At 50.6% G+C, this 12,446-nt stretch overlaps 1 protein-coding gene across 1 annotated transcript in view; it reads left to right on the plus strand.

Annotated features, from left to right (window-relative positions):
* The window catches only part of ASPM (assembly factor for spindle microtubules), a 189,962-nt gene that overhangs the window by 110,019 nt on the left and 67,497 nt on the right, over positions 1-12,446 (plus strand). The window contains exons 19-20 of the mRNA XM_075322190.1: positions 81-5,231; positions 6,512-6,661. Coding sequence (XP_075178305.1) covers positions 81-5,231; positions 6,512-6,661 — 5,301 coding nt within the window. The remainder of the gene's footprint in view (positions 1-80; positions 5,232-6,511; positions 6,662-12,446) is intronic.

Below are 12,446 nucleotides of genomic sequence, written 5' to 3' on the forward strand. Positions count from 1 at the left end.
TCTGAAATAGTGGAGCACTAGGACAAGCTTCAGTTTTACCCATGGATAATCACTAATTCGGTTTTTCTCTTGCTTTACAGAAACATTGGAGAGGTTTTGCTGCTGTGAAATATTACAGATCTCTCAAAGGATGTGTTGTTCTCATGCAAGCAAGAGTGCGAGCGAAGATTGCTGTCGCTTCCTATGAGAGGACCCTGCGTGCAGTGAGAACCATTCAGGCTCATGTGCGCTCCTGGTTACTGGCTACAAAGGAGCGTAACGTCTATCTCCGTGTAAAGGCCGCAGCCGTTGTTGTCCAGTCTGCATATAGGAGGTGGAAACGGCAGAAGAATAAGCGGGAACAGAAAGCAGCATTGGTGCTTCAGAAAGTCTACCGGAGATGGCGGCAACGCAAGCTGGAAGCAAAGATGAATGCAGCCATTGTGATCCAGTCACAGTATCGTATGCTTCAGGGGCGACGTAAATATCTGACCACGCGGGCGGCTGCAGTAACCATACAATCCCTGTGGAGAATGAGGCAGGAAAGAAAGCGCTATCTTGTCCTGAAACGGGCAGTGATTTCTGTACAAAGACTCATCCGAGCTAAAATGTTGATGCTTAAAGAGCGAAAAACCTTCCTCAGGAGAAGGGTAGCTTGTGTAGAAATACAGTCTGCTGTGCGAGGATACCTGGTGAGGAAGCAGATGAGCGCCTGGAATAACGCTGCCACCACACTGCAAGCTTGGTACAGAATGCAGAAGACTAGAAAGCAGTATGTGGCCTTGTGCAGAGCTGCTGTGCTCGTACAGCGGAGACGTCGGGAACGCAATGACTGTGTGCACCTTAGGGAGGCGTTCTTAGTGATGAAGCGGTCTGCTATTCGATTGCAAGCAGCCTACCGGGGGCACCTTCAGCGGAGGAGAGTGCGGATCCAGCACGCTGCCGCGCTTACTATACAAGCAAAGTACCGATGTTATATAGTAAGGAAGCACTATGTGAAAATACGACAATCTGCACTGACTATTCAGAGATGGTTCAGAGGTCAAAGACAAATGAAGACCCAAATGGAGCATTTCCAGAATACCAAGAGGGCGATTGCTGTGATCCAAGCTGAATGTCGTGGGTGCAAAGTTAGGAGGCAACTCCGCAAGCAGAATGCGGCTGCAGTAATGATTCAGTCTGCGTTCAGAAGATTGCTTGCCCAGAGACGGTTTGGAGAAATGAAAGAGGCAACACTAACCATCCAGCAGCACTACCGGGCCTTACTGACTGGTAGAAAGGAACGGCAAAAATATCGTCATGTCTGTGTGATGGTAAGAAAGATCCAGGCCATCTGGAGGGGCAGAAAAGTAAGAGAAGAGATTCTGAAGATGCACAGAGCCGCCCGTGTAATCCAGTCCTATTACAAAATGCATGTCTGCCAAACACAGTATAGCGCCATAAAGCGATCTGCTGCCGTCATTCAGTGTCGGTACAGAGCACATCTTGCACAGAAGCATCAGCGATCCCATTATTTACAAGTGAAAGCAGCCATTACAGTCCTCCAAGCTGCATATAGAGGGTGGAGGGCCAGGAAGAATATTTTGCACATTCATAAAGCAGCGTGCACTGTTCAGGCTTATTACTGCTCCTACGTTGTCCGCAAACAGTACCTTAAATTGAGGCTGGGCACAATAACCATACAGAGGTGGTACCGCAGCACAGTGGTCACTCGGATACAAAGAGCACAATACATTCACCTTAGGAGGAATGTTATCAGACTTCAGTCCGTCTATAGAGGGGCGAAGACGAGGCAAAGGGTGCGTCAGATGCAAAAGTCAGTGACTTTGATCCAGTCGGTGTATAGAATGCACAAGCAGAGGGTGAAATACCAGAAAGTGAGGCAGGCGGCTGCTGTGATCCAGCAACACTACAGAGCGGTGCTACAAGGCAAGGCGGTGCGCAGCCATTATACGGACCTTAAAAAAGCCGCGTGCACTATTCAAGCAGCATGGAGAGGGAGACGCCTAAGGAAACAAATTGGTGTGATGAATATGGCTGCAGCTGTCATACAGTCACAATATCGAATGTTCAAACAGCGATGTTACTTTACCAAGCTTAGAAATGTCACCATAGCCATTCAGCAACGCTACCGTGCGTCCCGGGCCAGAAATAAGCAGACGCAGCAGTTCTGTGAGTTGAGACGTGCTGCAGTGTGCATTCAGTCCTCTTTCCGGACAATGAAGCAGCGGCGGGTATTCACAGCTAAGCGCAAAGCTGCAAGGGTCCTTCAGAGGGCGGTCAGGACCCTCATAGAAAGGCGCCAGTTCCTTACACTAAGAAATGCAGCCATAGTCGTTCAGAAGAGATATAAATCCAAAATGCTTGGTGATCATCATAGACAAGAGTTCATCAAATTAAAGAAGGCCACCATTATTTTACAAGCTGCATACAAGGGTTTCCGAGAGAGAAGGAGGCTACAGGAGATGCACTCTGCTGCCACCGCTATCCAAGCCGTGGTCAGAATGCACGGGACACGTGTACGGTATCAGAATGTAAAACGTGCCTGTGTCACCATACAGCGGTATTACAGGGCCTATAGAGCCGCCTCACAGATGAGAGAAGCATTCTTAAAGCTACAGGAATCCGCCATAAAACTTCAGGCTGCTTACCGGGGGGCGAAGGTGAGGCGGGCAATAACTGAAATGCACCAAGCAGCCTCCAAAATCCAGGCAGCGTACCGGATGTATCTGTGCAAGCGCCATTTTAAAGAAACGCAGTGGGCAGCATGTGTGATGCAGCAGAGATACCGGGCAAAGAAGGCTAGAGACTTTGAAGTTTTACGCTACTCTTTTATAAGAGAAGCCGCTATCTGTATCCAAGCCTGTTATAGAGGCTGGAAGGTTAGAAAAGGGCTAAAAGTCCAGAAAAAGGCAGCCACAAGCATCCAGAGACAATACAGAGCATATACTGAGCGCAGGCGCTACCTTGCATTAAAGGAAACGACCATTCATGTTCAGAGACTATACAGAGCAGTGGTTATAGCCCGCCGGCATTATCGAGACTATTGGGCAATGCGGAATGCTGCGTCTTGTATTCAGGCGTCCTACAGAAGATATAAAGTAAGAAAAGACCTTGATAAGAAGCATAAAATGGCCACTAGAATACAGTCCTACTTCAGGATGCACCGAGTTTTAGTTGTGTATAGGGCCCAGCGTCAGGCGGCATCAAAGATTCAGATGTGGTACCGCTCAGCTGTCAAATGTAGCCGGGAACAGGCACAATTTCTCAAATTATGTAACTCGGCCATCACTATTCAAGCGGGTTTTAGGGGAATGCGAGTTCGGAGAAAAATAACAGCCATGAATAAAGCTGCCACTGTTATCCAGTCCAGTTATCGCAGGTATGCTCACCACAAATATTATAAAAGACTAATAAACGCCACCCAAAAGATACAACAGCGATACAGAGCAAAAAAGGCAAGGGACCAAGACTTGTGCACGTACCAAACCACCAAAAAATCTGCTGTATTACTTCAAGCAGCTTTTAGGGGAATGCGAGTGCGGAGAAACATAAAAGCCATGAATAAAGCCGCCACTGTTATCCAGAGCAATTATCGCAGGTATGCTCACCACAAATATTATAAAAGGCTAATAAACGCCACCCAAACCATACAGCAGCGATACAGAGCAAAAAAGGCAAGGGACCAAGACTTGTGCATGTACCAAACCACCAAAAAATCTGCTGTATTACTTCAAGCAGCTTTTAGGGGAATGCGAGTGCGGAGAAACATAAAAGCCATGAATAAAGCCGCCACTGTTATCCAGAGCAATTATCGCAGGTATGCTCACCACAAATATTATAAAAGGCTAATAAACGCCACCCAAACCATACAGCAGCGATACAGAGCAAATAAAGCCAGGGACCAAGACTTGTGCATGTACCAAACCACCAAAAAATCTGCTGTACTGCTTCAAGCAGGTTTTAGGGGAATGCGAGTGCGGAGAAATATAACAGCCATGAATAAAGCCGCCACTGTTATCCAGAGCAATTATCGCAGGTATGCTCATTACAAATATTATAAAATACTAATAAATGCCACCCAAACCATACAGCAGCGATACAGAGCAAAAAAGGCAAGGGACCAAGACTTGTTAATGTACGAAACCACCAAAAAATCTGCTGTATTACTTCAAGCTGCTTTTAGGGGAGTGAAAGTAAGAAGGCAGATTACAAGAATGCACCAAGCGGCTACGACTATCCAAAAGTGCATTAAAGCCCACATAGAGAGAAAGAAGTATCTACAGCTGAGGTCTGCCACCACCCATCTGCAGAGAAGATACCGAGCCCGGATCCTAGCCAGATCACAGCGCTCACGTTATATCACGCTACGAAAAGCGGCAACTTGTATCCAGTCCACGTGGAGAGCATATAAGGCCCGGGAAAGACTGGCGCAGAGAAACCGAGCGGCAGCCGTGATCCAAGCCACTTATCGCATGTACAAGCAGAGGAGATCCTATATCACCTTACAACAAGCTGCAAGAAAAATACAGTTGTGCTTTAGAGCAAACGTGTTACGAGACAAAGCAATCGAGCAATTTACCACCGTAAAGAGAGCAACGACATGCATACAGGCCTCTTTCCGTGCCATGAAAAGGAGAAGAGAGTCACAGAGGACGGCGGCTGCTCTAGTGATCCAGGCCGCATTCAGGATGTATCAGAGAAGAAAAACTTTCTTACAGGTCACGTCTGCAGCTGTGCTTATCCAAGCTGTCTTCAGAGCCTATCTAGTTAGAAAAAGGCTAAAAAAAGTGGAATCCTCTGCTTGTTGTATACAAAACTGGTTCAGAAGATGTCGCCAAGCCCGTCTGCAGAGAGGCCGGTATGTGTCACTGAGGGCATCCACTATAGTAATTCAGTCTGCTTACAGAGGGTCCCGGGCACGCAGGATCGCACGCCAAGAAAGGGCCGCACGGAAACTACAGGCTCATGTACGTATGGCCGTGTGCCGGAGAAGATTTCTGCAGCTCAGACAGTCTGCTGTGACGCTACAGTCCTATTATAGGATGCACAGAATGAAGAACCTCTATCAAAGGCAGAGAGACGCTGCAATCATGATCCAGCAGCGGTACAGGTCCCTTGTTATTACAAGACATCAGAGAATGACTTACCTGGAGGTCAGGACACGCGTGGTCTGTCTGCAGTCAGGGGTGCGAGGATTGTATGCTCGAAGGAGGTTCATCCAGGCTCAGTGTGCTGCGATAATAATCCAGGTATGTATCCAGCAATTATATTTATTCTATAGGGGATAGTCCAATACACCCAAAATAAAGTGGATGAAAAAATAAAAATTAGGAAACTAATCTTTAGTGTCTACAGCTTTTATGCAAAGCGGTGTGTGCCCATGATTACAGGTTACACACAAACCCAGGAGTTAACTCTTTTTTTTTCTACTGATATCATCACTCTCCTTAGTTTTTATACAGATCTATACAGTGTGTCCACCCATATCCTGTCCACTGCCATTAACTTGAGAACAGCGGCAGCTATAGGCATAGAAGTCTTGTCTAGGTATAGTCAAGTAGCCATGCACTACGCAATGAAACTACCTATAGCGCCACCTGGTGGAAAACAACGGAGTTAGCATTTTTATCTCGAAAATGGAACGAGATAGAGGATAAAAAGTGAATTACAAAGTTGTAGGTCATCATCAACTCATTACGAATCGACACCTTGCATACAGAAATGCTATGATTAGAATGTGTGAAGCGATACCTCATAGAGACCTTCCTACAAGTCATTGGGTATGGTGGCTGCATGGAGTGGCCTCCACGCTCACCTGACCCTTTCTGTGAGGTCACATCAAACAGTAGGTGTATGCAACCCCTCCACCAACATTGCAGGACCTACGACGACTTATCACAGATGCTTGTGCAAACGTGTCACCTACCATATTGTACAACGTGCAACAAGATACAGTATGCTGTCCAGAGTCCAGATGTGCATTGCAGCTGACGGTGGCCACTTTGAGCATCAAAGTTAAATGAGCGCCATATGCGTGACCAGCAATCAAAGTTTGGGGGGGGGGGTGTCATGGGTTTCATATCATAGCATTTCTGTATGCAAGGTGTCGATTCATATTGAATTGATGATGCCCTACAATTTATTCACTTTTTCTCTATCTCGTTCCGTTTTCGAAATAAAAATGCTAACTTGTTTTCCACCAGGTGGTGCTATAGGTGGTTTCATTGCGTAGCGCATGGCTACTTTACTATACTTAGACACCACTTCTATGCCTATAGCTGCCGCCGTTCTCAAGTTAATGGCGGTGGACAGGATATGGGTGGACACACTGTATAGTAAACAAGCAATCCCAGGTTCCACATTATCAAAAAATATATATAAATATAGTTTAGAAGATCTGTCAGTTATCATTTGCTGTTTTGATAACAGATCTCCTTTGGTGGTGCACATGTATTGGTTTTAGCTTTAAAATGACGTATATGTTTAATTTGCTAATTATTTAATTTTTATGCATTTGTTTCTTCTATAGTCCTGTTGGCGTAGATATCAGCAAAGAACTCTTTTCCTCCAGTATAAAATAGCGGCACTAACTCTACAGCATCGATACCGTACCCGCTGTCTCCAGGCGCTCTATCGTCACTATTACATGAAGCGCAGGACTGCTGCTATCATTTTACAGGTATTTCATTACACATCACATAGAAGGAATGTTGGCATGGGGACATCTCTCATTATTGATCAGTGTCAGGAGGGTGATGCATAGGTTTTGATTGTACAGATCAGCTTATGTAAAGGTGCCTTGCGCCCATACAGGGTAAAAAATAGAACCACAAAGAACCACACTAGCGATTTTTTTTTTTTTTTTTTTTTTTTTTTTATTTTTATATTTTTATTGCCCCATCTGATACTAATCAGTGATGTTTGTGCATTAAAATATTTTTCCCATTGCTGTCTTCTGCTGTTTCCAGCGCTGCTCCGGTCCTCTCCGACATTACCTGCCCATAGTTGTGATCTGTCAGCTTGCACCATGTCTTTGCTATGGACCGGAAGTCACTTTCTCGATGCAAGTCTGTAAGACTCAGAACAAGGTTCTCATAGACTTACATTAAGGGAAAAAACTGTGCGAGATGGTAAGAAAGAGCTGTCGTCACATGATGCAGGAGAGGACACGAGCAGCGCTGAAAACTGCAGAACACAGCGACCGGTTAGTATTCTAAAGCACACACGTTACTGATTTGCAAACAAAAGGGGCATAAGTAAGGGGTCCATATAAAGGTTACAGGATTAGTCTAATATTTGTATGCTTTACTGCAGGTGGCATTTCATTCCATGTATAATACGTGCCATTCACAGTCCATGGCTGTCAGTTAAACGTATCTGGTCTACTCTTCTAGAAAATCTGGGGCATGTTTATTAAATCTGATTCTTAAATCTGGCATATTTGTTAGACAATTTAGTGTAAGGTTACACCTTATTAGTTGGCTTTCTTTGTGCCAGAAATTTCAACAAAAATTTTGGCATAGATATATATTGTTTTTTGTTTTTTTTTTAAGTTGCCGTATAGTGTTACCAGTTCAGACGCACCACCATTGCTGTAAATGTAATAAAAATTCTATGGTTTAAAAAAAATTTGAAAAATTTAAGCAGATCTATGTAGATAACATTAATTTGAAAGATTAGCCCTATTGGGGTTTATAATATAAATCCTGGATTAGAAGATGTCAGTATAATATAATAGTAGTACATTGTTTATCCTTTTAACATAAGGATTACTTATACATTTTGAATTGTATATCTGAGGAAAAAAGGTTGTTTCTTTGTCGCTCCATTGGGAGACCCAGACAATTAAGTGTATAGCTTCTGCCTCCGGAGGCCACACAAAGTATTACACTTTAAAAAGTGTAACCCCTCCCCTCTGCCTATACACCCTCCCGTGCATCACGGGCTCCTCAGTTTTATGCTTTGTGTTGAAGGAGGCACACATTCACTCAAGCTCCCATTTTAGTCAGCAGCAGCTGCTGATTGTATCGGATGGAAGAAAAGAGGGCCCCCAACAGGGCCCCCGGCATGCTCCCTTCTCACCCCACTAAGTCGGCGGTGCTGTTAAGGTTGAGGTACCCATTGCGGGTACAAAGGCTGGAGCCACATGCCGTTTTTCCTTCCCCATCCCTTAGAGCAGGGGTGGGGAACCTTTTTTCTGTCGGGGGCCATTTGGAAATTTCTACCAACCTTCGGGGGCCGCACAAAATTATCAATGTTTAAATGACCCTGCTATATTGGGTGAAGCAATTAATTAACTGGGGGCATGGGGCTGGGGGCACAGACACCACACGCGGGGCTGGGGGCACAGACACCACACGCGGGGCTGGGGGCACAGACACCACACGCGGGGCTGGGGGCACAGACACCACACGCGGGGCTGGGGGCACAGACACCACACGCGGGGCTGGGGGCACAGACACCACACGCGGGGCTGGGGGCACAGACACCACACGCGGGGCTGGGGGCACAGACACCACACGCGGGGCTGGGGGCACAGACACCACACGCGGGGCTGGGGGCACAGACACCACTGGAGGGGCTGGAGGCACAGACACCACTGGAGGGGCTGGAGGCACAGACACCACTGGAGGGGCTGGAGGCACAGACACCACTGGAGGGGCTGGAGGCACAGACACCACTGGAGGGGCTGGAGGCACAGACACCACTGGAGGGGCTGGAGGCACAGACACCACTGGAGGGGCTGGAGGCACAGACACCACTGGAGGGGCTGGAGGCACAGACACCACTGGAGGGGCTGGAGGCACAGACACCACTGGAGGGGCTGGAGGCACAGACACCACTGGGGGGGAGGCACAGACATCACTGGGGGGGAGGCACAGACATCACTGGGGGGAGGCACAGACATCACTGGGGGGGGAGGCACAGACATCACTGGGGGGGAGGCACAGACATCACTGGGGGGGGAGGCACAGACATCACTGGGGGGGGCTGCACACACGACTGGGGGGCTGCACACAGGACTGGGGGGGGCAGCACACAGGACTGGGGGGGGCAGCACACAGGACTGGGGGGGGCAGCACACAGGACTGGGGGGGGCAGCACACAGGACTGGGGGGGGGCAGCACACAGGACTGGGGGGGGGGCAGCACACAGGACTGGGGGGGGCTGCACACAGGACTGGGGGGGGCTGCACACAGGACTGGGGGGGGCTGCACACAGGACTGGGGGGGGCTGCACACAGGACTGGGGGGGGCTGCACACAGGACTGGGGGGGCTGCACACAGGACTGGGGGGGCTGCACACAGGACTGGGGGGGCTGCACACAGGACTGGGGGGGGGCTGCACACAGGACTGGGGGGGGCTGCACACAGGACTGGGGGGGGCTGCACACAGGACTGGGGGGGGCTGCACACAGGACTGGGGGGGGCTGCACACAGGACTGGGGGGGGCTGCACACAGTACTGGGGGGGGCTGCACACAGGACTGGGGGGGGCTGCACACAGGACTGGGGGGGGCTGCACACAGGACTGGGGGGGTGCACACAGGACTGGGGGGGTGCACACAGGACTGGGGGGGTGCACACAGGACTGGGGGGGTGCACACAGGACTGGGGGGTGCACACAGGACTGGGTGATGGGCTGCACATAGGATTGTGTGGGGGTGCACACAGGACATTGGGGGGCTGCACACAGGATTGGGGGGTGCAAACAGGACTACTGGGTGATGGGCTGCACACAGGACTGGGGGAGGGGTGCACACACGACATTGGGGGCCACAGTGCGCTGAGAGTTTCATGCAACTCTGGGGGAGAAGGTTTACAGAACTGGTGTGAGGAGGCACAAAGCATTGGGCAGGGCACATAGCAGCAGAGGGTCGGCGCTGGACTCACAGCAGCATTGCACTCACATCACCGGAGTGCAGGAGCCGGACACTGCATCAGAAGGAGAAGGCAGGCACTGATCTCCGGAGGGCAGGGGGCGGACACACAAGGCTGGAAGCTGAGGCTGCTGTAGACCCGCCCACAATTGGCACTGGCCGACGGGAGAACACATTGCAGCACAAACAGCAATGTGTGGATTTAAAGGGCCGGCGGCAGCAAACTGCGGTGACAGCACCAGCACTGCCTCCCCCGGGAATCTGCCCGGGGGCCACATAAAAGGTCATGGCGGGCCGCATGCGGCCCGCGGGCCGGAGGTTCCCCACCCCTGCCTTAGAGGCTCTGGGAGAAGTGGGATCCTAACCGGTCACCATTCACTGGGACCGGGCTCCCTCCGCAGCCCCTGGGGGAATCTGCCGGACAGGAGACTGGGTATCATCAGGGACAGGCCCTGCATCTAAAAGGTACTCTGTGTCCCCTTGGGGACGGTGCATGGAGTGCCTGTGTTACAGACGCTGCAGCGGCTGCTGTTTTTTTGTGACGACCGGGACTACCGCGCCGACCGCGCCTGTTTGCCGGCCGCGTTATTAAATTTAGTCCCCGGCTTCTGCGGCCTAGTACCATAACTCCCGCCCCCGGGCCTGCCAGTCAGGGGTAAGGGCGGGACGGTCGACTGGACGTCGGCAGTGAGGGCTGGAGCATACTTAGGTGTCGTCCTCCCCCCTCACTGAGCACTGTGGGGCACCAGATTCCCGCACTTTATTAGTCACCGCCCACGGCTCCCTCCTCCCCTGAGAGCTCTGGCAGACATTTTTACAATCACTTCTGCCGGTGGAGGATTTCAGAACGAGCTCTGCAGCTCTGGGAGGCCCAGGCAGGGAATCTGGTGGACACACAACCGCTTTGGGCGGTCGGTAAGCCACACCGGTTAACCGGTGCTGGCCCCCCTAGGGTGCCGAAGTGTATATATATATATATCTTTGTATACATTTGTCTGTTCGGCCGCATGGTTTTGCTTTTGGCTATATACCCTCACTGATCACTCTCAGAGGAGACAACAGCATGTCGTCCGCAAAGAGCAAGGGTGCCAAGGCACAGGCTTATTTTGCAACCTGTACCTCTTGTGCGGCTCTGTTACCTGCAGGTTCCACCTACCCTCACTGTGTGCAATGCTCGGCCCCTGTGGCACTCACTCAGCCGGAGCCTCGGGCACTGGTGGGGCCCTCGGCTCAGGTAGAACCGCCGGCTTCCACTGTCCAGGTGGCAGGGACAGAATTTGCAGTTTTGGCTGAGAAACTCTGAGTCGCTTTCACAATCCATGGCTCAGTCTATGGACAGATGGTCTGCTAAGATACTAGAAGCCTTGCAGTCCAGATCGGTAACACAGGCCCCGGGCACTGTGAGTTCATCGCCCCCAGGCCCCTCTCGGTCGGCGCAGCAGAGTGCTCCTGGGGTGACACCTAGGTCCCACGGGGAGGACTCCGACACGGACCGCAGTCCCAGACCGGCTAAGCGGGCTCGCTGGGAACCTTCCCCGACTTCATCACGCTGTTCGGGGTCTCAGCACGAGGACTCTCTGGAGGATGAAGCGGAGGTCGCAGCTCAGGGCTCTGATCCTGACGTTGCTCTCAATCTGGATACACCTGAAGGGGACGCCATAGTAAATGACCTTATAGCGTCCATCAACCAGGTGCTAGATCTTTCTCCCCCAACTCCACCTATAGAGGAGTCGGCTTCGCAGCAGGAGAAACACCAGTTTAGGTTTCCCAAACGTACACGGAGTGCGTTTTTCGATCACTCTAACTTCAGAGATGCTGTCCAGAAGCACAGAGCATTTCCGGACAAGCGCTTTACTAAGCGCCTTAATGACACACGTTACCCCTTCCCCCCTGACGTAGTTAAGGGTTGGGCTCAGTGTCCCAAGGTGGATCCTCCAGTCTCCAGACTGGCGGCTAGATCCGTAGTATCAGTGGCAGATGGATCATCGCTCAAGGATGCCACTGACAGGCAAATGGAGCTCCTGATGAAATCCATCTATGAAGCCATAGGCGCGTCTTTTGCTCCGGCCTTTGCAGCCGTGTGGGCACTCCAAGCTATCTCAGCTTGTCTGTCTGAGATTAATGCGGTCACACGTACCTCTGCTCCGCAAGTTGTGTCTTTGACTTCTCAGGCGTCGGCCTTTTCGTCCTACGCCATGAACGCCGTCCTGGACTCTGCGAGCCGTACAGCGGTAGCGTCCGCCAACTCGGTGGCAGTCCGCAGGGCCATGTGGCTACGCGAATGGAAGGCAGACTCTGCTTCCAAGAAGTTCTTAACCGGTTTGCCATTTTCTGGCGACCGTTTGTTTGGCGAGCAATTGGATGAAATTATTAAACAATCCAAGGGAAAGGACTCGTCCTTACCCCAGTCCAAACCAAACAAACCTCAGCAACGAAAAATTCAATCGAGGTTTCGGTCCTTTCGGCCCTCAGCCAGGTCCCAATCTTCCACGTCCAACAGGTCAGAGAAGGGCCAGAGGAACTCTTCTGCATGGCGGTCTAAGTCACGTCCTCCAAAGACCGCCGGAGGAACCGCCTCCAAGGCG

This window comes from Anomaloglossus baeobatrachus, chromosome 8 (genome assembly GCF_048569485.1).
Source record: "Anomaloglossus baeobatrachus isolate aAnoBae1 chromosome 8, aAnoBae1.hap1, whole genome shotgun sequence".
Lineage (NCBI taxonomy): Eukaryota > Metazoa > Chordata > Amphibia > Anura > Aromobatidae > Anomaloglossus > Anomaloglossus baeobatrachus.